At 46.0% G+C, this 27,032-nt stretch overlaps 2 protein-coding genes across 8 annotated transcripts in view; one reads left to right on the top strand and one right to left on the bottom strand.

Moving 5' to 3' along the window:
• Fkbp15 (FKBP prolyl isomerase family member 15) overlaps positions 1 to 9,599 on the top strand; it is a 66,095-nt gene extending 56,496 nt beyond the window's left edge. For 4 of the 7 annotated variants that reach the window (XM_075944833.1, XM_075944832.1, XM_075944837.1 and 1 more), the window contains 7 exons: positions 893 to 1,048; positions 2,997 to 3,149; positions 3,909 to 4,019; positions 4,513 to 4,620; positions 4,801 to 5,471; positions 6,438 to 6,534; positions 8,460 to 9,599. In XM_075944833.1, coding sequence (XP_075800948.1) covers positions 893 to 1,048; positions 2,997 to 3,149; positions 3,909 to 4,019; positions 4,513 to 4,620; positions 4,801 to 5,471; positions 6,438 to 6,534; positions 8,460 to 8,537 — 1,374 coding nt within the window. In that variant the 3' untranslated portion in view covers positions 8,538 to 9,599. Of the gene's footprint in view, positions 1 to 892; positions 1,049 to 2,996; positions 3,225 to 3,908; positions 4,020 to 4,512; positions 4,621 to 4,800; positions 5,472 to 6,437; positions 6,535 to 8,459 lie in introns of all 7 variants that reach the window. The other 3 variants (XM_075944831.1, XM_075944835.1, XM_075944834.1) reach the window with 2 other exon arrangements.
• A 2,065-nt stretch (positions 9,600 to 11,664) lies between these two features.
• On the bottom strand, positions 11,665 to 26,762 carry Slc31a2 (solute carrier family 31 member 2). The gene is made up of 4 exons (XM_075944855.1): positions 26,651 to 26,762; positions 16,647 to 16,713; positions 13,645 to 13,834; positions 11,665 to 12,932 (listed from the first exon to the last, which is right to left on the bottom strand). Exons 2-4 carry the CDS (start codon positions 16,711 to 16,713, stop codon positions 12,764 to 12,766), a joined length of 426 nt encoding a protein of 141 aa, XP_075800970.1. The 5' UTR covers positions 26,651 to 26,762; the 3' UTR covers positions 11,665 to 12,763.
• Positions 26,763 to 27,032: the final 270 nt, after the last annotated feature.

Here is a 27,032-nt window from a genome sequence, read left to right as displayed (position 1 = left end):
TTTTTAAATTTTTTTCTATGACTATCTCTACCCATTTTCTTCTTTGTCTTCAATATAGGCCTACTGTACCTTTTTAGAGGCTTGTGTGTGTGGACCTGACTTTGTGTGCATTTGCACACCTTTTTAGAGGTTTGTGTGTGTGGACCTGACTTTGTGTGCATTTGCCGCATCTCTGACCATGTGAGCCAAACCTTAAACTGCTAGGCAACTGCTTCAGAGTGGAGATGGTGGCTGGCTCCACCTTTCTTGGTTCTGAGAGAGCCTAGCCTCGAGTTTGTGGGTACCAGCCCAGAGCCACATTTACCTGCCCCAGCATCTACCTACACCAGGCATTTGTACCCAGTGTCAACCATTCAAGTGCTCAGCTGCACAGCAAGGCCTCTGTATACCGCAAGCACTGAGCCTACTTGGAACTTTTTTTTTCCTTCAGCTTTTTCAGGCCATATGTGGATTTACTTGCCCCATGTTGGGTACCATTTGTACTTTCTCATCAGGACCGCCAGCCTGCAAATAATGAAACCAAGACTTCTTATTAATTATAGAAGGCCAGCCTTAGCTTAGGCTTGTTCCTAACTAGTTCTTATAACTTAAACTTTAATCTACATTCTTCCATGAGGCTCATTACCTCATCTCTGTAGTGGCCATCCCATTTCTTCTGCGTCTGACTGGCGGCCTTACCTTTCTTCTTCCTAGAGTTCTCTCTGCTGGGAAGTCTCACATATACTCCTGCCTAGTTTTTGGTCATCATCTTTTTATTATACCAATCACAGCAGTACACTGTACAAATATCCCACAATAAAACCATTCCTAGAAATGACCAGCTGAGGTCACTGACCACCACTCTGTCCACACTGTTAAGCTAGGTGTTGAGGATGGTTCTTTTGTCCCTCAGAGCCTCTCAGAGAGGAAAAAGAAATCAGCTCAAGAGCGCTGCCAGGCAGAGGAGGAGATGGACGAGATTCGCAAGTCACACCAGGAGGAACTGGACAGACTTCGGCAGCTCTTGAAGAAGTCTCGAGTGTCCACAGACCAAGCAGCTGCAGAACAGGTAATGGACGCTGTGAAGGACACGAGAGAGTATGGAGTTTCTACTTTCCCCTAGGAAGATGTTTCTTACAGTTTATCCACACCTGGGAGGATACTGGAAAGCCTGACAACCGGTGCCAGCCCACCCCTCTCCCCTCTCCCCGCAGTGATTCAGTGTTGTACTTGCTTTGGACTGGGGTGACGGAGCAGCAGGAGTACGGGCTGTGTACACCTGAGGGTCTCCTGAAGCTACTGAACTGGACCACTCGGTGGCTCAAATCCCCAGGGCCATCTCTGGGAGGTGGAGAGGGGAGAAGCAAAATGGTGGAAAAGCAAACAAATTTTATATGACAGTGAGCAGGGTGGGGGTCTTTGAGCGTATACAGACTCTTTGGATTGATGGGGACTAGATGACCTTTGGGGTAGCCTTCTTTTGGTGGTGGATTAAGGGAGGTTCCTAGTAAACAGAAAACCCTAAAAAGAAAGCCTAAAGGGAGTTTCTGTTTACCCAGCCAGAGCCCTGTTTAGGACTTTAACACCAGCACTGCCATTTGGGGGGCTGCTTTGGACTTGACACCATGCAAGCATGAGAACCTGAGTTTGAATCTCCCATACCCAAGTAAATAGTTGGGTACACTGCGATGCACAGTGGAGACAGGAGGACCCCGTCTCAAGGGAATACACAGAGGGGGGTAGAGCCTGGTGTCCTCCTCTGGTGTCTGTGGAGACAGGAGGACCCCGTCTCAAGGGAATACACAGAGCGGGGTAGAGCCTGGTGTCCTCCTCTGGTGTCTGTGGAGACAGGAGGACCCCGTCTCAAGGGAATACACAGAGGGGGGTAGAGCCTGGTGTCCTCCTCTGGTGTCTGTGGAGACAGGAGGGTCCCGTCTCAAGGGAATACACAGAGGGGGGTAGAGCCTGGTGTCCTCCTCTGGTGTCTGTGGAGACAGGAGGGTCCCATCTCAAGGGAATACACAGAGGGGGGTAGAGCCTGGTGTTCTCCTCATGTCTGTGGAGACAGGAGGGTCCCGTCTCAAGGGAATACACAGAGGGGGGTAGAGCCTGGTGTCCTCCTCTGGTGTCTGTGGAGACAGGAGGACCCCGTCTCAAGGGAATACACAGAGGGGGGTAGAGCCTGGTGTTCTCCTCATGTCTGTGGAGACAGGAGGGTCCCGTCTCAAGGGAATACACAGAGGGGGGTAGAGCCTGGTGTTCTCCTCTGGTGTCTGTGGAGACAGGAGGGTCCCGTCTCAAGGGAATACACAGAGGGGGGTAGAGCCTGGTGTTCTCCTCATGTCTGTGGAGACAGGAGGGTCCCGTCTCAAGGGAATACACAGAGGGGGGTAGAGCCTGGTGTCCTCCTCTGGTGTCTGTGGAGACAGGAGGACCCCGTCTCAAGGGAATACACAGAGCGGGGTAGAGCCTGGTGTCCTCCTCTGGTGTCTGTGGAGACAGGAGGACCCCGTCTCAAGGGAATACACAGAGGGGGGTAGAGCCTGGTGTCCTCCTCTGGTGTCTGTGGAGACAGGAGGACCCCGTCTCAAGGGAATACACAGAGGGGAGTAGAGCCTGGTGTTCTCCTCATGTCTGTGGAGACAGGAGGGTCCTGTCTCAAGGGAATACACAGAGGGGGGTAGAGCCTGGTGTTCTCCTCATGTCTGTGGAGACAGGAGGGTCCCGTCTCAAGGGAATACACAGAGGGGGGTAGAGCCTGGTGTCCTCCTCTGGTGTCTGTGGACATGAGCGTGCACATACATACACATATGTCATACACCACTCATAGAGCAAGAAAGAATAAGAGGATACTTTCAAAGTAATTAAGATCTTTTCAACAGTTGTTTCCTGCCTGCATGGACTAGGGTCTTTAAATTCTATGCAGAATAAGGGTTTTTTTCTTTTTTTTTTTTTGTAATGTGGACTCCATGCCCAACATCTGCCCCCCTACACATGGCTACTGTTTCTCTTGGCAGCTGTCTCTCACACAAGCTGAGCTGCAGAGCCAGTGGGAAGCAAAGTGTGAGCATCTCTTGGCCTCTGCAAAGGATGAGCATCTGCAGCAGTACCAGGAGGTTTGCGCACAGAGGGATGCCCACCAGCAGAAGCTGTCCCACCTTCAGGAAGAGGTAGTTTTTTCCCTGGGTCGGCTCACACCAGGCCACCAGGCTGTATTAGCAGCCAGAAAACACAGCCAGGCTTGTGTAAGCTGCAGTTAGTTATCGCTTGCATGCTTACATAGGGTAGCGGGTCAGGGACCTGGGAAAAGACAAACAGCCAGTGTTCCAGGACGTGGTCCCCATTATTCCACCCTTCATTTATTAAGCAGATACTTACTGAGCATTAGTTTGGCTCCAGTAGCTGTGTTAGCGAAAGGGCGGGCAAAGAAGAATCAGATAACCACAGGAAAGAAACTGAGATAAGTGGTCTGGGGAGGCCTAGATGAAGTGCCAGTTGTGGTAAGGGTGGAGTGTGGGATATGGCGGTATGCTTATATGTGAAGAAGGGAGTTGGAAAGTCACTTGGGGACGTGTTATGAAAGTCCCTTGTCCGAAGGGCAGTTCCTTGCATTATCTAGTTAAAACCTTTTGACTCAGAGGCTTTGGAGGCAGTCTTGGAGGTGAATAGGTTGCTGAGTATTTGTATCTATGTGGCTACTCTTATTCATATCCCCTTGTTTTCATTATATTCTTCACCTCATTGGGAACAAGTCAAGTATCCTTGATGGGAAGGAAGCTGTGAGTTGTTGAGGAAGTAGAGGGACCTGCATCAGCTGGTCTGGGGTGAGGACCAAGGCTGGGCCCAGTAGACCTAGCTGAAGTCAGGACTTGTTCCCAGAATGCTTCATCCAGATTCCCAAGGCCACAGCCGGTCTGTTCATTTTGCAGTGCTCAGCTCTCCAGGCACAGGTTGCAGCCTTCACTGCAGAGAAGGAGCAACTGAAGAAGAATACGTCCCAGGCACCTATGGTCAGAGCTGCTACTGACCCCTCAGAGAAGGTGAGCTGACATTCAAAGAAGCAGCAAAACCTGTCATATCAAGGCAGTGAATGTGCTTACCAAGTATTCAGAAAATAGGGCCCATATGTGATGCTGACTTTTTCCCGACTTTATTGAAACATCACTTGTCTGATGTAAAAACTCTTTAGAATCTACCACTCTGCTAGCAAACCCAAATAGACTTTATTCCTCTGCAACTTTGACAGATATGGAAAGTACCCCTCCATCATAGGGAAGAGCTGGACGTGGTGCTGTCCCTGGGGTTGAGGCCACACAGCTGGCTGTGGTACTCACAGTTGGTGTTACATGATATGAGCAAATGATCTTTGGGCAGGAAATTCTCCTTTAGAACTGTTTTCTCCACGGTGGCAGCTCTTAGTGTCACCAGACATTTGTGACCACCTGTGTCCCTCTGTAGAGTTCCAACTCTGTAATTTTAATGTATCAATTAATGTCTTGATTTTGGTAGCATGTCTTTTTGATCTTGGCATAGGTCAAGAAGATCATGAACCAGGTGTTCCAGTCACTGAGGGGAGAGTTTGAGCTGGAGGACTCTTATGATGGCAGGACCATCCTTAGGACCATCATGCATACAATTAAGGTACAGTCAGTTGGCTCATTGGAATGGGCATTTTATTAAATTACCGTCTAAGCACTCATACTCAGTGATGGGCATCCCTGAATGACATACGCCTGGATGGACGTGGCAGTCTGTTCTGACATTTGGATTAGGTGGATAGGTGCCCTTTCAGTGCTCACCTCCTCCTTGGCTTCTGAACAGGTGGTGACTCTGCAGCTGTTGGACCAGCAGGAGGAGGAGCAAGGAGAGCGCAGCAGTGACAGTGCAGAAGAGAAGCCGTTGAGGTCTTCCCTGGAACAGCCAGGTTCTGCCGGGCTGTCGCCAGCACCCCTGAGTGGGGAGATGAAGGAGGCTCCCAAGGTGCTATCAGAACAAGTAGTAGGGGAGACCACCCCACTGCCTCCACAGGCCCTCCCCATGCCACAGAATGGTACACAGACAAGGAAAGAGGACTCTTCAGAAGGAGAGATACCCTCAGAAACGAAAGACAGTTCCCTCCCATCTGAGCCAGCTGGCATCTTGGGCCCCCCAACTTCAATCCCACCTAAACCTCCAGGACCTATAACTATGGACTCTGAGTGTGAAGAACTACTTGCTGATGACCAGAGAGCAGTGCAGTCCAACAACAAATTGGGAGGAAAACATGTTGGGGAAGTAGCCCCAGATGGCCCACTGACTCTAGACCCTGAGAAGAGGGAGCTACCAGCCTTACACCCTGAAAACCCAGGAGGAGAACCTCAGCTTCCTGAGCACAAAGAAGTTGAGGCTGTCAGTAGCTCTGGTCCCCCTGAGGCATTGCTGGATAAAGAGCTTGCTTCTGCAGCTTCAAGAGCATCCCTCAGTCAAAACCAGGAGGACCCCCAGCACTGCAGGTGTGTACTCTGAGCAGGTACGAGCTGTCTGTGGAGGTTATCAACAACTCTACATACAGGGTTCTGTGGCAGGCACCATGGTAGTGTAGCAGGCAGGGCAGGTGTAAGGTTTATGGGTCCGAGGAGCTTAACTGTGATCCAAGGAGTACTGAGTCATCCAGCCTGACAGCAGGAAGACATTGCAGAGAGAGGAGCACACACAAAGGTGCTCTGGAGGGATGGACACACCATAGGGGACCAGTAGGGTAAAGTTGAAGTTGGAAAATAAAGAAAGGGCCAAGATACATGATTATTTTATGCAAATATAATATGAAGCCAGTCAAAGGATTTAAGCAGAAGAGTAGTGGAATGTGATTTATTAGCTTTAACGATTGTGCTGGCAGTAATTGAAGACTGCTTTTCCATTTCCTGGCCTCCCAGACGTCAATAATCACATTAAAACTATATTAATTACAACACTCTTTGGCCGATGGCTCAGGCATATTTCTAGCTAGCTCTTACATCTTAAATTAACCCAGTTCTATTCATCTGTCTATCACCATGAGGCTGTGGTTTACCAGCAAGGTTCTGGTGTCTGTCTCCTTCAGCAGCTCCATAATGTCTCCCTGACTCTGCCTTCTTTCTCCCTTAGTTTCTTCTTTCTTAGTTTTCCCATCTACCTATATTCTGCCCTGCCATAGGCTAAAGCAGCTTCTTTATTAACCAATGATAACAGAACATAGTCATAGCATACAGAGGGGACACTGTATGCTACAGCTGGCTGTAGACTGTAGAGGGGCTAATGCAGTGTAGGACTGTGAAGGGGATTATACAGGATGTGGTCTCTGGAGGGATGTATACCCGGTGTGGGAAGAGATATTTGAATTGGGTATGTGGGTCTCAATTCAGGATCCATAACTTTCATAGCTGGTGGGCACTGTGACCCTGGCAGAAACAGCAAGTATCTGTGGCTTGATTCTTCTTTAGTCTCTCTGGGGATGAAGAGGATGAATTGTTTAAAGGGGCAACTCTGAAAGTTCCAAGGCCCAAAGTCCAGCCTGAGGAAGAGGATGAAGACGAGGTGGTAAGGAAATCTCAGACTCTGCCGAGTCCTCATACCACCACCTGGGGGCTCTTCCCTGCAGTCTCAGAGAAGAGAAAAGGAGTCTGTTGGTGGCCTACTTCCTGGACTATGTGTACAGGACCCTGTGGGAGTGAGCTTGGGGGTCCAGAGTGGGCATGTCTTTAAGCTGCCACTGTAATCCTAAAAGGGTATCATGATCTCTGTCCCCTGGGGAATCAGTCCTGTTTGTAGTAAGGGAAGGTGGGAAGGATTCTGAATCTAACTTGTTGGCTCTTCTCCTCCGTAGAAAAAGAAACAGGCTAGAAAATCATTTGCAGGAGGTTAATGGTAGACAGGACTGAGCCCAGGCTTCTCTTGAGCCACTTGTTTCTAAGAACTGTTCACCTGGCCCACTTCCAGTCTGCTGCCTGTTTTGTTATCTTAACACCTGAGCAGCAGATGGATTCAGTGTTGACAGTGTCGCTTCAAGTTAGGAAGCAGGAGAGTCAGGGACCACAAAGGAAGTTGTCGAGAGAGCCAGGAGTGGATCCCAGGCTTGTCCATCTAATACTGGACGAATGGGAATTTCACTGTTATAAAGTGTGTGGAGGAGACAGGAGCATTAGATCCAGGAAAGAACTATGAGGTTGAACATGGGCAAAGCCTATTGTCCTTCTATACCATCCATCTGGAGTGGGTTTTGCTTTTTGCCCGAAGGCAATGACATCTGGAACCTAACTCAGATGAACCAGAGCCCTTCCTCTTGGTTGCAGAGAAGGCGTCATCTTACCCCATTAGCATACCTTCCTGAGAATTCACTTTGCATTTGAGAATACTAACTACAGATTCTGCATAGAAAATAAAGATGAGTATCCCAAATGGCGAGCAGTATATTGATGGTATTACTGCCAGTTCCATCAAGCTAATCATCTGTTTCTTGGGTATTCAGAAAAATACTCCACATTCTCATTTCACCTTCTCCTAATATGTCTATAGTTCTATGTTCTGCATGTCTGTAGCTTCCAGTCCTTTTCCCTACCAAAAGCAGATGACAGGCCAGAGCTTCCATCATGGAAAGAGGAAGAGAACCTCCTACTCGGCTGCTGGTGTTAGTCAGCATTGTTATTGACACCAGAAGTGTTCAAAGAGACTGTATATTTTGGTTCAAAGTTTCAGAGGTTTTAGTCCACAGTGGGTTCACTCCACTGCTATTAGACTTATGTAGAGAAAAAGCATTCTCTCAGTGGTCAGGAAGTGAAAGAGTGATGAAGGGGGGTCTGGACTCCACTGTCCCTTTGAGGGCAGCCTCTAATCACCTGAGTCCTCTTACTGGGCCCATCACAAAAGCTTTCTACCACTTCCAACAGTACCAAGCCGAGGACTTGAACCTGTAACACAGTATCCTTTGGTTGGGACTCTTAGAGGGTCCTAGAACCCTTTAGCCCCTTTAAAGAGAGCATGGCTCTGCCTTTGTGGCCTTTCTTTATCTCTTGGACATGCCTCTACATCCACATCTTTGGCCACCTCAGGCCACAGCTGGTTTTTGAATGTGATTGTACTTCTCCGAACTTCTGTCATCTTCTGTCAATTCTCCCAGGCTGCTTTGCTTCTGTTTCTTTCTCTTTCCCCATCACTCCTTAATGAACCTTCTTTTTCCAAACAAAACTTGTAAGTTGGCATATCTGCCCAATCAATACATATTTCACAAATAAATTACAAAATCAGCCAAGCAAAGTTGGTCTTTGTCTCTGTCAAAAGATGGCTTCCCTCAATGCCTGCTTGTCCCAGCTTTGTCTGGATCAGTTCTTTAGCCACCAAGCCTGTCCTTCTAGTTCATCTCCTTTCCAGCCAGAGGCAGGACAGCCATTGGACCACTTCCCCTCATAGGCAGGAAGCCACCTGGGCAGGGATATATGAGAACTGACCTCTCTTTCCTGTTTTGTCAGAGCATGAAGGGACGCCCGCCCCCAACACCCCTTTTTGGAGATGATGATGATGACGATGACATTGACTGGCTGGGGTGAAGACCTAGGAAACAGGCATGCAGGTTTCTCTCCCAGCCCTTTCCAAAGCATGATTTTGCACAGCCGGCCTCAGATCGAGGCAAGCTTCAGGATGAGGTCCTGGTAGACATTCTGAGGACAGTGGTTCAGACGTCGGGTTAGCTGTCATCTGAGCCCCTGCCTGACCTGGTGAAGAGGACCATGAGCCTGTCTGCAGAACTGGTGGTGTACGAGCCCTCAGTGAGTGGCTCTACCGTGGAGGAAGGGCTAGGAGGGTCACCTGCAGCCATTCATTCTCAAGTTGACCCATGACCCTCCTGCTCTCCCAGGGCTCACCAGAGCTGCAGCAACAGGCCGTGTAGTCTGGGGATTGGTCTCCTCGGAGAATTGAGAGATCATGCTGGCCTGGCCTGTGGCTCTGGGACATGTATCTTCTATCTCTGCCTTAAATCTTAGAGGTCAATAAGTATTTGGAATTAACAAGATTAAAATAAATGCCTACAATAAAACTTGGCCTGGACCCTTTAGGAGAAACTGAGTTTGGTTTCTAGGGCTATCATGCTCTTTCTTGGGATCCTAAGGATGGGAGTTGTAACTTGGTGAGTTAATGTGCATAAAAACACTGTGACATATTTCTGTTGGCACTGACCTTGCAGTTCCAGCTCACAACAGCTGCAGAAGGCTGAGGGCATTGTAGCTGTATGAGGACTTTATCCACCCTATGCTGGTATCTGTGGGCTCTACAGCAGGCTAAGAAGCCGTTCAGGGAAGAGAAGCAGGGGTCTGTAACACCCACTGTTTATGATACCTGAGGGGTTCTGTGAACCCCAGGGGCCAACACTACTGCAAAGAAGAGCAGTGAGAAAATACATGTGGCCTTTTACTATTCTAGGATCTTCTAAAGGCCATGCAGCCAATCTCCAAAAGGAGTAATTTAAGAAAAAAAAATGTTCCATGATTTTAAATGTTTTTAAGACTGTATCCTGAATTTTATTGCATTTTGCAGGTTTTGTGCTTGACTCCCAGATTTTGGCCTAGGAAGCCTAGATAAAGACTGTATTAAACGGTTATTTAAACAAGTTACTTCAAGCTCTAAGCCTCAGTTTTCCCTGTAAAGTATGGATAACAGTGTCTTCTGCAGTGGCTGGTAACAATGAGACAGTCTGTACAGTGCCAGTCATTGAAGAAGACATGGTTATCCCCATTTTAAAAAAGATTCATTATTTAATGTGTATGGGTGTTTGGCCTGCATGTGTGTCTGTGTACCGTGTGGATGCAGAGGCAGAAGAAAGCAGCAGAGCCTCTGGCACTGGGCATTCCAGACAGTCTGATTCAGAAGTACTGATTCGGCAGGGATGTGGTGGGGGAGGGGTGCTGACTGAGGTGCAGTAAGCACTCAGACAAAAGCCAGGTCATGTTAAGAGTCACGTGAACTCCAGGTATCTGAGTCTTTTCACTTTATAGAAAGAAGTTAAGAAACAGGAATGGGGACACAGACCTGTAATCCCCAGGATTACATGAGCTACTTATGAGAGCTGAGAACCAAACCCAGGTCCTCTACAAGAGCAGTTAAGTGCTGTTAACTGCTGAGCCCTGGTCCTGTTATCCCCAGGCTTAGAGTAAGCTGTCCACAGTTCCACATAGCAAGCAGTACAAGAATTCTGGTCCTGCCCAGCTGGTCAAAAGCTGGGCTCTTGCCCACCATCCTGCCTGTCCTTGGCTAGAGGAAAGGAGCTAATGCTGCTTGCTAGGATACAGCTTCCAGGGCTGTGTATCTCAGTGGTAGAGCACTTGCCTCGCATGCGCAAGCCCTTGATTTGATAGCACTAAAGAAAAGTTCAGGCTCCTGGCTTCGTCCAAATCTGAATTTCCAGCCATTGTGGAAACAAAGAACACAGACTTAGCATCTTCAGTCTCCGTTCACCTGTGTATACCACAGGTACTGTGTGACCTGTGCCCCTCATCCGATCTGATCTGACAGGTGACTGTCTCACACTTCAGCTTCCTTCTCTCTGAGATGTAGGCAGGTAGTTCCTGTGTGGTGGTGAGGATTGAATGAGTTAACTGCATAAAGGGCTGGAACTCTCAGGCACTTAGTCAGGACTTATATAGGTACTTGTTTGGTTTTTTTAGGAAAATTAAGTAGGGAAAATACTTTTTGTGAGTTGGCTCTGAAGAATACTAAAATGAGGACACACTTTACCAAAGTCTAACCATATATTCACTCTATCGACCATAAGCAAAAAATTTTATAAAGACCCCACAAAATCTCAAATATCATGACTGTAATAAAAGAGGATCCTGCTAGTCACTCATAAGAGAGTCTATCCTGGCAGTGCCCTGGGAGCTGAAACTGAGAGCCTTAGCATAGGCTGTCACAACTCTGCTGAGACTAGCAGCTCCACAGGCTGTCAGTGGACAGAGGGACCACAGCAAGCAATCCCACAGGTGCCCCATGCTATACTTCCTGTGACTCTTGCTTCTTACTGCAAATGACAAGATGGCCACGGGTGAGGTGCTGTCATGCCGTCACAGGTGTTTGTAGTCTATGTGACAGCTACTCTTCTTAGAGCAGGTGATGTGGGATTCCCCTTTGTATGCTGTCAATACCATTGGTTAATAAAGAAACTGTCTTGAGTCTGCGCAAGGCAGAATAGAGGTAGGTGGGGAAAACTAAACTGAATGCTGGGAGAAAGAAGGCAGAGTCAGGAGAAGCCATGTTGCCCTGCCAGAGAGAGACCCTAGACAGAACCTTACTGTTAAGCCACAGCTATGTGGCGATACACAGATTAATAGAAATGGGTTAAATTAAGATGTAAGAGCTAGCCAATAAGAAGCTAGAACTAATGGGCCAAGCAGTGATTTAATTAATACAGTTTGTGTGGTTATTTTGGAGTTGAACAGCCAGGAACAAACAAGGTGCCTCCTCAGTACGAGCAGGTACTTGTTACATGAACCTAACATGACCAAGTTGATACTCTGGCTGTCTGCCAACAGGTACATTTGCAGATGTAGTTTCTCTGCACACAGAGCTGTCTTTACTACATGCAGTCTTAGTCCTTGGTCTCCCCTAGCTCCTGCAGTGCTAACATGTGTACTGTTACACATGTGTACTGTTGGGAAAGAGAGAAACAGACCAACAACCACAGACTGTTCAAAATAGAAATTTATTAAAGTGTATTTGTTTATAATTCCCAAAGCTTAAAACCATCTTTTCATTGAGTCAGTAAGGTACTTGAATATAGACACTATACATGAAGCAATGACTGCGATGTGTGTATGTCTCACCACGCATGCCAGGCTAGCCTGGACCTCTATGTAGACTAGGCCGCCCTCAAGCCCATGATCTCCAGGCTCAGCCTCCTGGGGATTACAGGTATGTATCCCCATTCCTGTCTCTTAACTTTTTTCTGTAAAGTGAAAAGGCTCAAATACCTGGAGTTCACTTAACTCTTAACATGACCTGGCTTTGTTTTGACTGCTTATTGCACCTGTCAGCACCCCTCCCCACACACCCCTGCCGAATCAGTACTGCAGTGACTGACTCATGGCTCCCTACCAAGTCATTAGGCGTCAGCAGCAAGAAGTAAGAGGCAGCCAGCTCTGTTAGGAAATGCTGTTCTCTATGATGCAGACAAGAGGACTGGGGAAGGCCTTGGTCACAAGACTGGCCTGCTGCAGGCACTGCTGTCATCATGAACACAGTGAGTTCATTAGGAACTTTGTTTTGTATGGATGTGCAAAATTGCCAATCAGGAGTTCAAAGCGAAAACTTGTTTTGTCAATGGCCGTCTTTATGTGTTCCAAGGCAAAAAGGTGAGAAGGTGCTGGCATGGTCCATCCCCCAAGACTGGAGATGCCCGGCATTAAGGCACAAAGCAGAAGAGGGCATCCAGGTTCCATGGCCTTCCTCACTGAAGCTCTCTGGAAAATTTTAATTTGCAGTCTGAGATCTATGATCACAGCCTGGCTACTCTGCCTCCAGGTTCCAGTCTCTCCATGTTCCCTTTGGTCACAGCCACTTGCTTAAGGCACCACAGGAGGCCTGGGCCCTTTGTAGTCCAGGTTGGGAGGGGAGGTAGCTCCAATGGCCTCTAAGCTCCATGGACCATTTGCTGGCTTCAGCTCAATGCTGCCAGGAACTGGGAAAGAGGTGAGCAATGGCCATCATAAGAAACAACAGCTGGAAGTACAGTGCCTGGAGCGCGGGCCCCAGCTCTCTCCAGCTCTCAGCACCTACTGGCCCACTAAGTCATGCTGAGAAGTGGGTAGGCTAGGTAATAGCCCACACCCAAGCCCACGATCGCACCGAGGAAAATCCAGGTGTTGTAGGACATTATAGCCAGCATCACAAAGTAGCCAAGGACCACCTGAATGACATGGACTAGGGACTGGCCAAAGTAACACAAAAACCACCTAGGCATAAAAGAGAAACAAGTTAGTTACACAGTGATGAGCAGATGTGTTTTGTTGGGGACAGAAAGCTCCGGAGCCCCAGCACAACATATTTTACCTAGCGGAGATTTCTCTCCAAAGACATCCCCACCACATTTAGCTCTGAGCTTCCTGCCGTCCTAGGCAAATGGAGAAACCATTATAGTTTATGTAGTCAATTTTGTCTGACAAGGAATAAGAAGCAATCATTGGGAAGCCAGTCTCTCCCTTGAATTGAATGTGGGAGGTGGAGGAGCCATGAAAAGAACAGGAACTTGGGTGCCTATTAAATCTCTGAACCTTGTGAGTACTGGTTTTCCTATCAGTGGCTGCTGATGTGACAGGCAGGCTCGTTAAGCATAGGTGAGGTCGCAGGAAATGCAGGTGGGGCCTGAAGCATGGGAAAGTGGGACACTAGGCTGATGGCAGTCCTCTTATGTTTGGAGCCTGGTGACAGCCTGCAGCGTAGGTTTAAAGTTCCCTGCAGACCCCTGAGAATCCTTGGGATCCACCCAAGAGGCTGTTTGATAGGTCGCTTTGGCCCAGATACCACAGACCCAGGCTTTGATTCATCTTACTAAAACTCCCTGGGGCCCAAATTATCTTTGTATGTGTGGGGCTAAGGTTCTCTGGCCCAGCCGCCTGTCTGGGCGATAATGACTTCTCCTGCCACCCTTCTACTCGTGGTTTGTACCTGAGGCGGTGGCCATCGGCTGGAGTTGATCTGGAGCCTGTAGAGTCCTGGTCTGATTCCAGGATGAGCTGCTGGCTAGTCGTATTAGGCAGGTTCTCCAGAGTCTTGTGGAGCAACTTGGCTTTGGCAACCTTGGTGCCTTCATACAGTACAGCCAGGAGCAAGACAACCAGCACTGAGAGGGCCATGCCTGCCAAGAGGCAAAGGTGAAAATAGGTTTGGGTGTGTCATGTCCTGCATGGCAATTGCAGATAATGATAGTGTATCACGTCTCAAAAAAGCTAGGGGAGGGTTTTACATGTTTTCATCATAGAAAGACAGGTGGGCTGGCCCTGATTCGAATGCTACTTAACCTATGCATGTACTGAAACATCTCAAAGCGCCACATAAGATGGACAGTTTTTGTCAATTAAAGATAAGTAAGTGGGTCAGGTGTGGTGGCAGGCATTAAAAAACAGAGGTAGATTTGTGAGGAGGAGGAGGAGGAGGAGGAAGTAGGAAGTGGTGGGGGCAGCAGCAGCAGTCATCTCTGCTGTACTCCCAGCACTGGGGAAGCAAACACAGCCGGATACCTGGGCTTGCTGGCCAGTCCAGCCTAGCTTACTAGGCAGGTTCCAAGTCAGTTAAAAACCCTGTCTTAAAAACGAGGATGCTGTCCTCTGACATGCACATGGACACACATACAGATGCACATTCACTTCCACATAAGTGTACATGCATATAAATAAAGCAACATGGATGTTGGACACAGGTTGTATTGTATGTAATTGTAGGTACTCTGATGGCTGAGAGATCACGGTTTCCTGCTGGCCTGGGCTAGAGTGGACTCCAAACTAACCTAAACAATTTAGTGAGGCTACATCTCAAAAAGTAAAAAGGCCCAGAGACACAATGCTTGCCTAGCACAAGTGAGGCTCAAGGTTTGATCCCCAGTGCCCCAGAACAAGCAAGCCAAGTTGTAGAGCTCGCTGAAAAGCACTGCTTCTCCCCAAGACACTCCCCAGGGGGCTGTCCCTGGAGTCGGGACAGCCCACTCTCCACTCCAACCACTGGCCTCTTCCTCCTCACCTTCATTAAGCTCAGACCTTCATCATCCCTTTGCTTCTCTAGACATTTCTTAGTAGTTCTGACATGCTGGAATGTGGTTCTCATTCTGGCAGAGCCAGGGGTTGAGGGTGAAGAAGCTACACAGCACCATCCAAATAGCTCCCCCACATTGTGCACACATCTCTATAAAGATTTCTTGCAAATGGAGGGGTGTACACCTAGAGGCATACTCTTTTCACATTCAGGTATACCAGAAACCCCGGGAGAGGGTGTGGCAGGAGAGCAACATGTTAGAACACAGTGGGTGTTTATTTTCCTCTTTGCCCAATTTTCCTAAATATTGTCTATTAGTATTCCACGTATTACATTAAAGAGAAAAATCCAACAAGTTAGAGAATAGTAAGTATTTATTTGTGCCTCTAGGTAAAATGAACTCTGATGCTACCTGTGTTTTACAACACAAGATAATAAATGGTCCATCCAAAGTATTTTATGAGGCTTTATGGCATAACGATATATTTGAACTAGGAGTGGTAATGCATAGCTGTGATCTCAGCACTGAGGAAGCGGAGGTAGGTGCACTGTGAGTTTACAAAGATACCCTGTATTCAATAAACACTTGCTAGTGGGAGCTTATATGTGCCAACAACTTGTGGCTGAAGCCCTAAGTAGCTCAGTACCTCAGGATAGAGGGGAACCAGTATTCCATAAGAAGATTGGAACACTCAGCCTTACTCCTAGATTCTGGGGAACAGGTGGGCTGCAGGCTGAGCTGATCACCACTGGCTAGTGGCTTATTTATGCCTATGTAAAGCATTTCCCTGAGTTCTGAGAGTTGCTTCAGCAAATGGTTGATGGCACTTGTTGGGTCATAGCCTTGATTTTACTCACTTGCATCCAGCTTCACTATCCAACTCCCACAGGACATGGACTCCCTTCTGTTCATATACATCCGCCTTATTTTTTCCAGGTTATTCTATAGTATCTATGATAGAGTGTAAGTTTCAAAGATGTTCACTCCCATATATCCCACTCACACCCTCCTTCCAACGTGAGATGGGAGCCATGTTCCCTCCCTTTTAGCCCGAAGGGTCAAAGGATCAGTCAATAGGTAAAGATAATGCTATGTAACTTCCAAGTGTAGGTTTTATTTTTGTATGTAAATGTGTATATGTGTGCATATTCATGTGTATGCATGCACATGTGTGTAGAAATCAGGGGTCAACATTAGGCATCAGTGCTCTCTACCTTATTTTTTTTAGACTGCATCTCTTGCTGAAACTAAAGATAGGCTGCCTGGCTAGCAAGTCCCAGGAATCCTCCTGTCTCTACTCTTCAGGGCAAGGATTTCAGGTGGATGCTGCCATGCCTGTCTTTTACATGGGTGCTAGGAACCAAATTAAGGTCTTGATGCTCTCTCAGCAAGCACTTTACCAACTGAGCCTTCCCCAGCCCCTGGGGTAGGTTTTTAAATCATGTATTTCACCCATGTCCTTTTTAGGATAGCTGCTCTTAAAACCTAGCCACTCTGCCATGAGGAAGCCCACACTATAGGAGGAGCCACTGTGGGGCTCAGATGAAGCCCAGCTGAGGCTGCAGCTCACAACCAGGACAAGACTCTAAATGTACCTCAAAAGACTGTATCCAGCCACTGTCTGGCTCCCCCCACTGCATGAGAGGCCCTGGGTGCAGACTGCTCAGTTAGCATAGTCAACCCACAGAATCTTGGTGAGATACTAACAAAGTGCTCTTCTATTTCACGGCTTAGTCTGTAGCTGGACAATGGCCATCCATTGTGGGGAAGGGCATAACTGCCACAGCAGGCATCTGAATTATTCCCAGCCTGCCTTAGAATAATAAATGCACAGTTCTAGCTCAATGTGCCTTCACTGCCCACAGAAAATAAAGAGAATCCAGGTTTTCTGGTGCCTGGCACTGACTTTCCCGATTCTTACCTGTAGGACTGTGGACTCTCCAGAAATCAAACAGAAGCACAGCCTCATCTGAGAAGATGAAATGCATCTGAAAGAGATGAGGGTCGGCATCACAGGAAGCTTGGACACAGTCCTGCTTCCTAATGTTCTCCAGCAGTTGCCTTGGGAAACCTGGGGCTATAGGACTTACATTCTGGAAGGTCCACCAGAAGCCACATGGAAGAGGAGGGGCTTGCCCAAGTGGGTCAGTAACACCTATAACTGAGCCCTGCTCCGTGTGGAAGTGAAGATGGGGAGTGCCTTACCCTCACAAGGCCAACAACATGGAGATGTCCCCTCCAAACTCAATAGGAAGCCCTATGCCAAGCCTTATGTACTGGCACAGCCTTTTGCTTAGTTCTGGAACACATTCTCCAGAGCCAGCAGCAGGTCCTCTCTGTCCCAGTAAACCTGGACAGATGTGACAGTTTTTGTCAAGCAAGGCTAAGGACAGATGTCTCCCATCTGTACACCACACACACCCACTCCTTCATGAGTCTCCTTGCTGACCCCAGTCTGTAGCCAGCACTGAGATGAGGAAGGTGGAGAACTTGCCTCCAATATGTGAGGCCCTTGTTTCAACCCCTAGGACCATTAAAAACACAAAAAAGGAACACATTGATTCAGTCCAACTTCCTCCCCTTTAACTCCATCTCAACTGCAAATGGGAAAGGGGAGCCCTGAAAAGAAAACTGGATTTTCCCTGGGTGCGCTTTGTGAGAAGCCTGGTAGCTCTTGATGAGCATTCCGGGAGAGAGTGTGGGTTCTCAGAAAGGCTGTCCGAGTTTGGACTGAGACAGGCTTCAGTGCAGGTAGAGGGACAGGAAAACAAGGCTAGCTGTCACTTTGTCTGGAAGCTGTGCCATTGGGCATTCTCTGGCCACTGGGAACACCAGAACCACTAACTCATTGGTAGGTAACAGCCCCAAGTCACAGAGTATATGCATCTACCTTTTTCTTCTTCCAACTTCTCAAAGTTGATCATCAAAACATATAATAAAGAACAGTAGGCTGTGAAAAAAACCTCTGCTGGAACAGGCCCGAGCCAGCAACCTCCTCTGGAGCAGGCCTGAACAACCTCCAGGATTGCAGAACAATTCCCCAAGCGCTGAGCAACTTCCTGGAACACCGCATGACCTCTGGGGTGACTGGAACTGTGACCCTGACAGCACCAGGAGGAGCAACTATCTAGCCTTGGATCCACTGGCACCTGGAAGATTTATCACCAGAGACACAGCCCCAACTACACCAATCAGAGGAGAAGATGGGTAGACAAGGTAAGAACACACTCAACACCATGAAGAGCAACATGACACCAACAAAAACTAGTAGCCCTACAACAGCAAGACTTAAACACCCAAATATAGATGAAGCAGAAGAAAATGACCTAAAATATAACTTTAAGAGAATGTTTGAGGAAATGAAAAATTCCCTCAAAAAATTGGAGAAAAAGACAAAAAATTGGAAGAAATCAACAAATTACTTAAAGAAAACCATGAAAAAGCAATCAAACAGATGAACGATTCAAGACTTGAAAACAGAAATAGAGACAATAAAGCAAACACAAACCAAGGAAATTCTGGAAACACAAAATATGATAAAATGCTCAGGAATCACAAGTGCAAGCATAAACAGCAGAATACAAGAGATAGAAGAAAGAATCTCAAGTGCTAAAGATACAATAGAGGAAAAATAGAGTCAAAGAAAACATTAAATCTAACAAAAGTTTAACACAGGAATATATCCAGGAAATATAGGACACCATGAAAAGACCAAGCTTAAGAATAACAGGGATAAAAGGATAAGTCCACCTAAAAAGCACAGAAAATATATTTAACAAAATCATAGAAGAAAACTTTCCCAACCTAAAGGAAGATATCCACATGAAGATACAAGAAGCTTATAGAACACCAAATAGACTGGGTTGAGGAAAAAAAAGTCCCCTTGCCACATAATAATCATACTAAACATACAGAATAAAGAAAGAATATTAAGATCTGCAAAGGGAAAAGGCTAAGTAACACATAAAGGTAGACCTATCAGAATTACACCTGACTTCTCATTGGAAACAATGAAAGCCAGAAGATTGTGGTCAAGCGTTATGCAGACATTAAGAGACCACAGACTACTATACCCAGCAAAACTTTCAATTACCATAGACGGACAAAACAAGATATTCCATGACAGAACCAGATTTAACCGATATCTAGCCACAAACCCAGCCCTACACAAAGTACTACAAGGAAAACTCCAACCCAAGGAAGTTAGCTACATCCACAAAACCACAGAAAATAGATGATCTCATAGCAGCAAATCCCAAAGAATGAAAAAAAAAACACACAATAATATCACCAACAATAAAAAATAACAGGAACTAGCAATCATTGGCCATTAATATTCTTTAATATAAATGAACTCAACTCACCTATAAAGGACACAGGCTAACAGATTGGATATGAAAATAGAATCAATCTTTCAGTATATAAGAAACACAATTCAACCTTAAAGACAAACATCGCCTCAGAGTAAAGGGTTGGGAAAAATTTTCCAATCAAATGGACCTAAGAAACAAGCATGTGTAGCTATCCTAATGTCTAACAAAACAGACTTCAAACTAAAATCAATCAAAAAAGACAAATAAGGACATTTCATATTTGTCACAGGAAAAATCCATCAAGAAGAAATCTGAATACTGAACGTCTATGCCCCAAATACAAGGGCACCTTCATATGTAAAAGAAACACTTTTAAAGCTTAAATCACACATTAAACCCCCACACTAATAGTGGGAGACTTCAACACTCTCATCTCACCACTGGACAGGTCAATCAGACAAAAAATGAACAGAGAAATAAGAGAACTAACAGATGTTATGACTCAAATGCACTTAACGGACATCTATAGAACATTTCATCAAACATAAAAGAATATACCTTCTCAGCACCTCAGGGAACCTTCTCAAAAATTGGCCACATACTAGGGAACAAAGCAAACCTCAACAGATACAAAATAATTGGAATAACCCCATGTATCTTATCAGATCACGATGGCTTAAAACTAATTCCAGAAAGACCACAAGCACATGGAAATTAAACAATGCTCACGTGAATCATCAATGGGTCAAGGAAGAAATAAACAAAGAAATTAAAGACTTCCTAAAAATCAAGGAAAATGGTCACACAAACTACCCAAATTTAAGGGACACAATGAAAGCTGTGTTAAGAAGAAAGTTAGTGCCTACATAAAGAACTTGGAAAAATCCCACATTAGTGAGTTAAGAGAAAACCTGAAAACTCAAGAACAAAAAGAAGCAAACTCATCCAAGAGAACTAGATGGCAGGAAATAATCAAACTGAGAGCTGAAGTCAAAATAGAAACAAAGAAAACAATACAAAGAATCAATGAGACAAAGAGTTGGTTCTTTGAGAAAATCAACAAAATGGACAAACCTTTATCCAAACTAACCAAAAGGCAGAGAGAGAATATCCAAATTAACAAAATCAGAAATGAAAAGGGGGACACAACAACAGGTATGGAAGAAATACAGAGGATCATCCGGTCGTATTTAGAAAACCTGTACTCCACAAAATTGGAAAACTTAAAGGAAATGGACAACTTTGGTAAATATCACTTACCAAAATTAAATCAGGACCAGATAAGCAAATTAAATAGATCTATAACTGCTGAAAAAATAGAAACAGTAATCAAAAGTCTTTCAACAACAACAACAACAAAAAAGCCCAGGGCAAGATTGTTTTAGCACAGAATTCTACAAGATTTTCAAAGAAGAACTAATACCAATACTCCTCAAATTGTTCCACACAATAGAAACAGAAGGGACATTGTTAAATTCTTTTTATAAGGCTACAATTACTCTGATACCCAAATCACACAAAGCCATTACTAACAAAGAGAATTTCAAATCAATCTCACTCATGAACACTGATGTAAAAATAATATAATACTGGCAAACCGAATCCAAGAACACACCAGAAAAATCATCCATGATCAAGTCAGCTTCATCCCAGAGATGCAGGGATGGTTCAACATACGAAAATCTGTCAATGTAATCCACCCATATAAACAAACTGAAAAGAAATAAAACAAATGAACCACATGATCATCTCATCAGATTCTAAAAAAGCCTTCAACAAAATACAACATCCCTATATAATAAAGGTCCTGGAGAGAGCAGGGATACAAGGGACATACCTAAACATAATAAAGGCAATATATGGCAAGCCAACAGCCAACATCAAACTAAATGGAGAGGACCTCAAAATGATCCAACTGAAGTCAGGAACAAGACAATCTCTCCATATCTAGTCAATATAGTACTTGAGGTTCTAACTAGAGCAATAAGACAGCAAAAGGAGATCAAGGGGATACAAATAGGAAAAGAAGAAGTCAAACTTTGTTTGCTGATGAAATGATAGTTAACATAAGTGACCCCAAAAATTCTACCAAGGAACTTCCACAACTCATAAACACCTTCAGTAATGTAGCAGGATACAAGATTAACTTGAAAAAATCAGTAGCCCTCCTATAGACAGATAATAAATGGGCTGAGAAAGAAATCAGAGAAACATCACCCTTCACAATAGCCACAAATAGCATAAACTATCTCGGAGTAGCTCTAACCAACCAAGTGGAAGTCCTGTATGACAAGAACTTTAAATCTTTGAAGAAAGAAATTGAAGACACCAGAAAATGAAAAGATCTCCCATGCTATTGAGTAGGTAAAACTAACATAATAAAAGGCAATCTTACCAAGAGCAATCTACAGATTCAATGAAACACTCATCAAAATCCCAGCAAAATTCTTCACAGACCTTGAAAGAACAGTACTCAACTTCATATGGAAAAGCAAAAAACCCAGGATAGCCAAAACAATTCTGTAAAATAAAAGAACTTCTGAAGGAATCATAGTCCCTGACTTCAAACTCTACTTACAGAGCCACACTACTGAAAACAGCCTGGTTTTGGCATAAGAACAGACAGGACAACCAATGGAACCGAATGGAAGACCTGAATATTAATCCACACACCTTTGAACACCTGATTTTTTGACAAAGAAGCAAAAAATATCAAATGGAAAAAAGAAAGCATATTTAACAAGTGCTGCTGGCATAACTGGATATCAACATGTAGAAGAATGAAAATCGACCCATATCTATCACCATGCACAAAACTCAAGTCCAAATGGATCAAAGACCTCCACATAAAGCCAGCCACACTGAACCTCACAGAAGAGAAAGTGGGAAATACAGTTGAACGCATTGGCACAGGAGACCACTTCCTAAATATAACCCCAGTAGCATAGACACTGAGAGAAACAATTAATAAATAGGACTTCCTGAAACTGAAAAGCTTCTGTAAAGCAAAGGACATGGTCAACAAGACAAAACGACAGCCTACAGAATAAGATCTTCACCAACCCCACATCAGACAGAGATCTGATCTCCAAAATATATGAAGAAGTCAAGAAATTGGTCATCAAGAAAACAATCCAATAAAAAAGAATAATCCAATAAAAAAAATGGAACTCTCAACAGAGCAATCTAAAATGGCTGAAAGATACTTAAGGAAATGCTCAACATCCTTAGTCATCAGAGAAATGCAAATCAAAACAACTCTGAAATTCCATCTTACAACTGTAAGAATGGCCAAGATCAAGATCAAAAACACTGATAATAACTTATGCTGGAGAGGTTGTGGGGAAAAGGGAACACTTCTGCATTGTTGGTAGGAATGCAAGCTGGACAGCCCCTTTGGATGTCCGTGTGGCGATTTCTTAGAAAATTAGGAAACAACTTTCCTCATGATCCAGTAATACCACTTTTGGGTATATACCCAAAGGATGATAAATCATGCCACAAGGACATGTGCTCAACTATGTTCATAGCAGCATTGTTTGTCATAGCCAGAACCTGGAAACAACCTAAATGCCCCTAGACCGAAGAATGGATAAGGAAAATGTGGTACATTTACACAGCAGAAAAAAAATGACATCTTGAATTTTGCAGGCAAACCCAGACAGACAATTATCACATGTACTCACTCATAAATGGTTTTTAAACATAAAACAAAGAAAACCAGACCACAAATCACAATCCCAGAGAACCTAGACAACAATGAGGACCCTAAGAGAGACACACATAGATCTAATCTACATGGGAAGTAGAAAAAGACAAGATCTCCTGAGTAAATTGGGACCATGGGGACCTTGAGAGAAGGTTGAAGGGTAGGGGAGAGGCAGGGAGGGAAACAGAGAAAAATGTAGAGCTCAATAAAAATCAATTTAAAAAAAAGAGTTTTAACCTCGCCTCTAAAAAAACAAAACAAAACAAAACAAAAACCGCTCCCTCTCCCCAAAACCTAAAGGATTCTATGAGAACCACAGGCTGTTAAGACAGTCTAAGAGATGACTCTGTAATCAAGTCTGGGGGAAGCTGGAATAGCTCAACAGTTCTCTTTCCTGCCAGAAGGCAGAACCTAGAGCCCTGTCTCCTGCTCATTCCTTTTCTTGTTGGACAGACTCTAACCCGGGAGAGTGCTGATCTTTTCTCATATCTGTTGGCATCTTGGCCAGCAGGATTTTGCCCAGACAGACTGGTTTCAGAGTCTGTGCTCTCAACACAACCTTTAAGGAAGCCCACGATGAAGTTATGGCATGCCCAGGGTTATATTGTGAGGTGGTGGCAGCAGCAGGAATAGAACTCATGTCTTCAAACCTGACCCTCATTCGACATAAGTAAACAATACTAATTTGTGGAAAATTTTTTTCTTTTTGTTTTATACATACATACATACATATGGAGAGAGAGAGAGAGCCTCACCATGTATTGGAACTTGCTACATATACCAGATCTATCTGCCTCTGCCTCCCAAGTGTTTCGGTTAAGGCATGCAATGCTTTATCTGGCAAAAAATACTTTTATTTTTAATTATGTGTATAGGTGTGAACCTGTGTGCGAGCTTTTGCATGTGCCCACAGAAGAGGGTCCCAGACTCCTCCTGGAGCTACAGTTGCAGGTAGTTGTGGCTACCCACAGATGCCATGCGTTCTGGGACCCCAACTAGGTTCTCTGCAAAAGCAGAACACAATCTTAACTGCGGAACCATTACATTTTTGTTTTGTTCAGGGTCTTGCATAGTCCCGGCTGGCCTTGAATTTGAGAATGATTCTGAACTTGTGATCCTCCTAATTCCAGCCTCTGAGTGCTGGGATAACAAGAATGAACCACCGCACTAGGTTTCTGTGGCACTGGGGATTCAATTATGACCCCGTGTGTGCTAGACAAGCACTCATCAACTGAGTCTTTGATTGTTAGTTTTAACATTTCCAAAAAAGATGTGAAAATGGCAGAGACAAGTCACACTGGGGGAAAAAAAAGGGAAGAAGCTAGGAAAGGAGAAAAATATAGGAGAAAAGACATCCATGCAATCACAATGGTGGTGCTTAGGGCTTTAAGGATAAAGAAACGAAGCCAACAAGACCATGGTATGTGAGGACAGGGAAGAAAAGCCAGTGCTTAAGGCACTACAGCTGGTAAACAGGATGCAAAGCAAGAGGGTAGAGGTGAGGAGGAAAGACACCTGGGCAGACCACAGATGTGCGAAATCCTGGTTCCACACACACAGGGAATTACAGGTGAACCACTGAGGGCAGAGACTGTCAACAAGTCCCACGCTGCCCAGGTAGCTTAGTGAAGGATGTCATTTCCCTTAGGACCTCAGAGCTTTACTGAAAATGCAGTGCCTGGGCTCCTTAGACCTGTCAATCAGAACCCAGGGGAAGAGGTTCGGATGAGCACTGGGCATGGTATTAGTTTGAACACATACTTTCGAGGGCTGCACAGGCTTGCGCTGTGCTCAGCTCCTGCCAGTACCTCCCCCAGCCCAACATCTCTGCTATTGCCAGCAACTGTTAGCAGGGCCTTGTGTAAAGGTCCATGTATTCAGTCACGGGACTTTCTAGAAAGCATGAGTCACTCTTCAAATTGCAGCATGTTTCATAAGCACTCTGGGTATTTCTGGAGCAAGAATCTGTAGCGGTATGTTGGAGAAATAGTCGAAACCACCATGTCCCCAGCCTACTTAGCTGGAGTTGGCCAGGTAAATTATGTAACAACTTTAAAATCATGTTGAACGATAAGCAGTTTATCTCCCTAATATGGAAGTAGTAGTTGGCAAACATAGAAAGTTACAATAGTACCAAATAGGAAAATCATTTTGAGTTCCACCATCCTGAGACACCTTGTTAGAATTTCAAAATGAACAGTTGATGACCTGAAAAAATGTTCACACAAGAATAATATGATGATGCGAACAACAGGGGAACTCCATGTATCCCGAGGATGCAGCTGCAGAGGCCTCTGGCCCCACCCTGCCAGGTCTGGCTGGTAAAGCAGTAGGCATGGATGGCATGTGTCCAGTAGCTAATTTACTCACTCTGGAAGTTTCCACAGCTCATTTTATTCTATCATCCTTGGGTCCAGGCCAACTACCTCAGGAGCAAAAAAGCAGTCAACACCTTTTGCTGCCCACGGAAAGACCTACAGACAGCAAACTTCTCCCAACAGTTTCTCCTTTCCTTGTGCTAGGAATGTGTAGACCCTGAGGATGCAAATCACTGAGAGAAGGCTGGTGGCATTCGAATTGCTTAGCAGGGGAATGATTGCAGGCAGAAGCAGAGAGGCAGGGTGACCTGGGGAGGGAACAAAGCCACCTGTGGGAGGGGAGGCAAGTGTCTGGGACAGTTGGGAAGCAGGAGGGAGCTGGGAAGCCAGAAGGCAGGGTGTCCTCAACTTGCCCACCATATGGAACGATTCCACTTCCCTACAAAGTTCAGAACCTCCGATGCCCCTGCCTTCCTCGCTCCTTCTGTATTTTGAACTATGAAAGAGAGAGAGAGAGAGAGAGAGAGAGAGAGAGAGAGAGAGAGAGAGAGAGAGAGAGAGAGAGAAAGAGAGAGAGAGAGAGGAGCTAGAATCAGCACAGCCAGACTTACAGGAAGGGACTGTAGCTTTTAGTTGGCAGGTCTTGTGTTGAGATACGTAAGCACAGGGCGCCAGCTGTGTTCCCACCGGGGATAATAAATCTGTGTCTCCGGCAGTTTATCTGTGCTTTATGAAGGGCGGCACTTCACAGAGGAGGGACCGTGCCCAAAACCAGAGTCATTCACAAAGGCTTCTTTTCTTTTTTTCTCATTTGGGATTAAACTTGAAGAAAAGTGCCTTCGTTTTTTAACCAGACACTTCAAAAAGGGACGAAAGCCCGTGTGCTGCCGTTGACTGCCTGGGCACCTTTATCAAGGGGTTCCCATCTATTTTCCGTGTAAGAGGATGAGCAGAGTGTAGGTGGAGTGCCTCTCTACCAAACAGCCTGGGTGGGCTTCCTGTCTTAGATTCCGAGACATTCTTTGTGAGATGAAGAACCTGATAGGATTTCCTCAAAGAGGAAGCAAGCGTCATTCTCTCTAAGGGAGAACTTCACCAGGAAAAGACGTCTGTTAAAAACGCTACTTTCAGATTCCGGGGGCAAGAAGGATGGGGAAGTCGCTAGTTTTAAAGAAACAGACCCAAGAACGTACCCAGGTCAGGCCGATCTGGGGGTGTGTGCTCAGTGCACGCGCGTGGGCTGCGCTGAACCCCGCCGGGCCTCCCCTTGAAGGAAACCTTTCCGCAAAGCCTCGAATCTGGCTAGATCCCGGGAAGAGACCGCGGACAGCTGTCCTCACTCTCCCCACCCACCTGTCCCACTTGGGGCTGGCCTGGTTGTAGTGACTGACACCCGGCAGGAGGGGACAAACAAACTCCAGAGCAACAGCCAGCTTCACCTGCAGCGCCCCCAGCCCTACACCAGCTGTGACAGCGTCTCTGACACAACCTCCTCTCTAGCCCGGGGCCAGGGACTGCGAAGATCTCCCGGAGGGCCGCACAGCCGCCCACCTCCGTCCCCTCCGCTGCGCAACACAGAACTCACCGCCACGGTGCGCGCACTGGGCGGCCGCCCGGGTCGCGTCAGTCCGCTCGCGGCTCCGGACTTGGCTAGGTAAGGCTGCAGCTGCTACCGTACCCCCGCCGCGCGGCTCACGTGGCTAGGGCGTGGCGGCGCGCGGGAGCCTGGGAGTTGTGGTCCTCACTCGCCCCACCTCACGACCCAGGCCCCGCCGCCTCCCCGCCGCCTCCCCCGCGGGGGACCCACGCTCCCCCCCCCCCCCCCCCCCCCCCCCCGTCCTGGTTTCTCTGACGCCGGGTTTTCTCAATCCCCAACAAGCCTGGCCGCTTGCAATTGACTTTGCCTTGGCAATTATCATAAAAATGTTTATTGCTTTTTTTTTTGATCAGACACCTAAATATTCATC

This window comes from Microtus pennsylvanicus, chromosome 13 (assembly GCF_037038515.1).
Source record: "Microtus pennsylvanicus isolate mMicPen1 chromosome 13, mMicPen1.hap1, whole genome shotgun sequence".
NCBI lineage: Eukaryota > Metazoa > Chordata > Mammalia > Rodentia > Cricetidae > Microtus > Microtus pennsylvanicus.
The sequence above is the reverse complement of the archived record's forward strand: the minus strand, read 5'-3'. Positions and strand labels throughout refer to the sequence as shown.

Excerpts from the sequence above, each read along its gene's own strand:
- Slc31a2 (XM_075944855.1), bottom strand. The coding sequence starts at position 16,713 with ATGCATTTCATCTTCTCAGATGAGGCTGTGCTTCTGTTTGATTTCTGG. Across the intron at positions 13,835-16,646 it reads GAGAGTCCACAGTCCTACAG|GCATGGCCCTCTCAGTGCTG; the intron begins GTAAGAATCGGG and ends GCCTCTTGGCAG. Across the intron at positions 12,933-13,644 it reads GCCGATGGCCACCGCCTCAG|GTGGTTTTTGTGTTACTTTG; the intron begins GTACAAACCACG and ends TTTTATGCCTAG.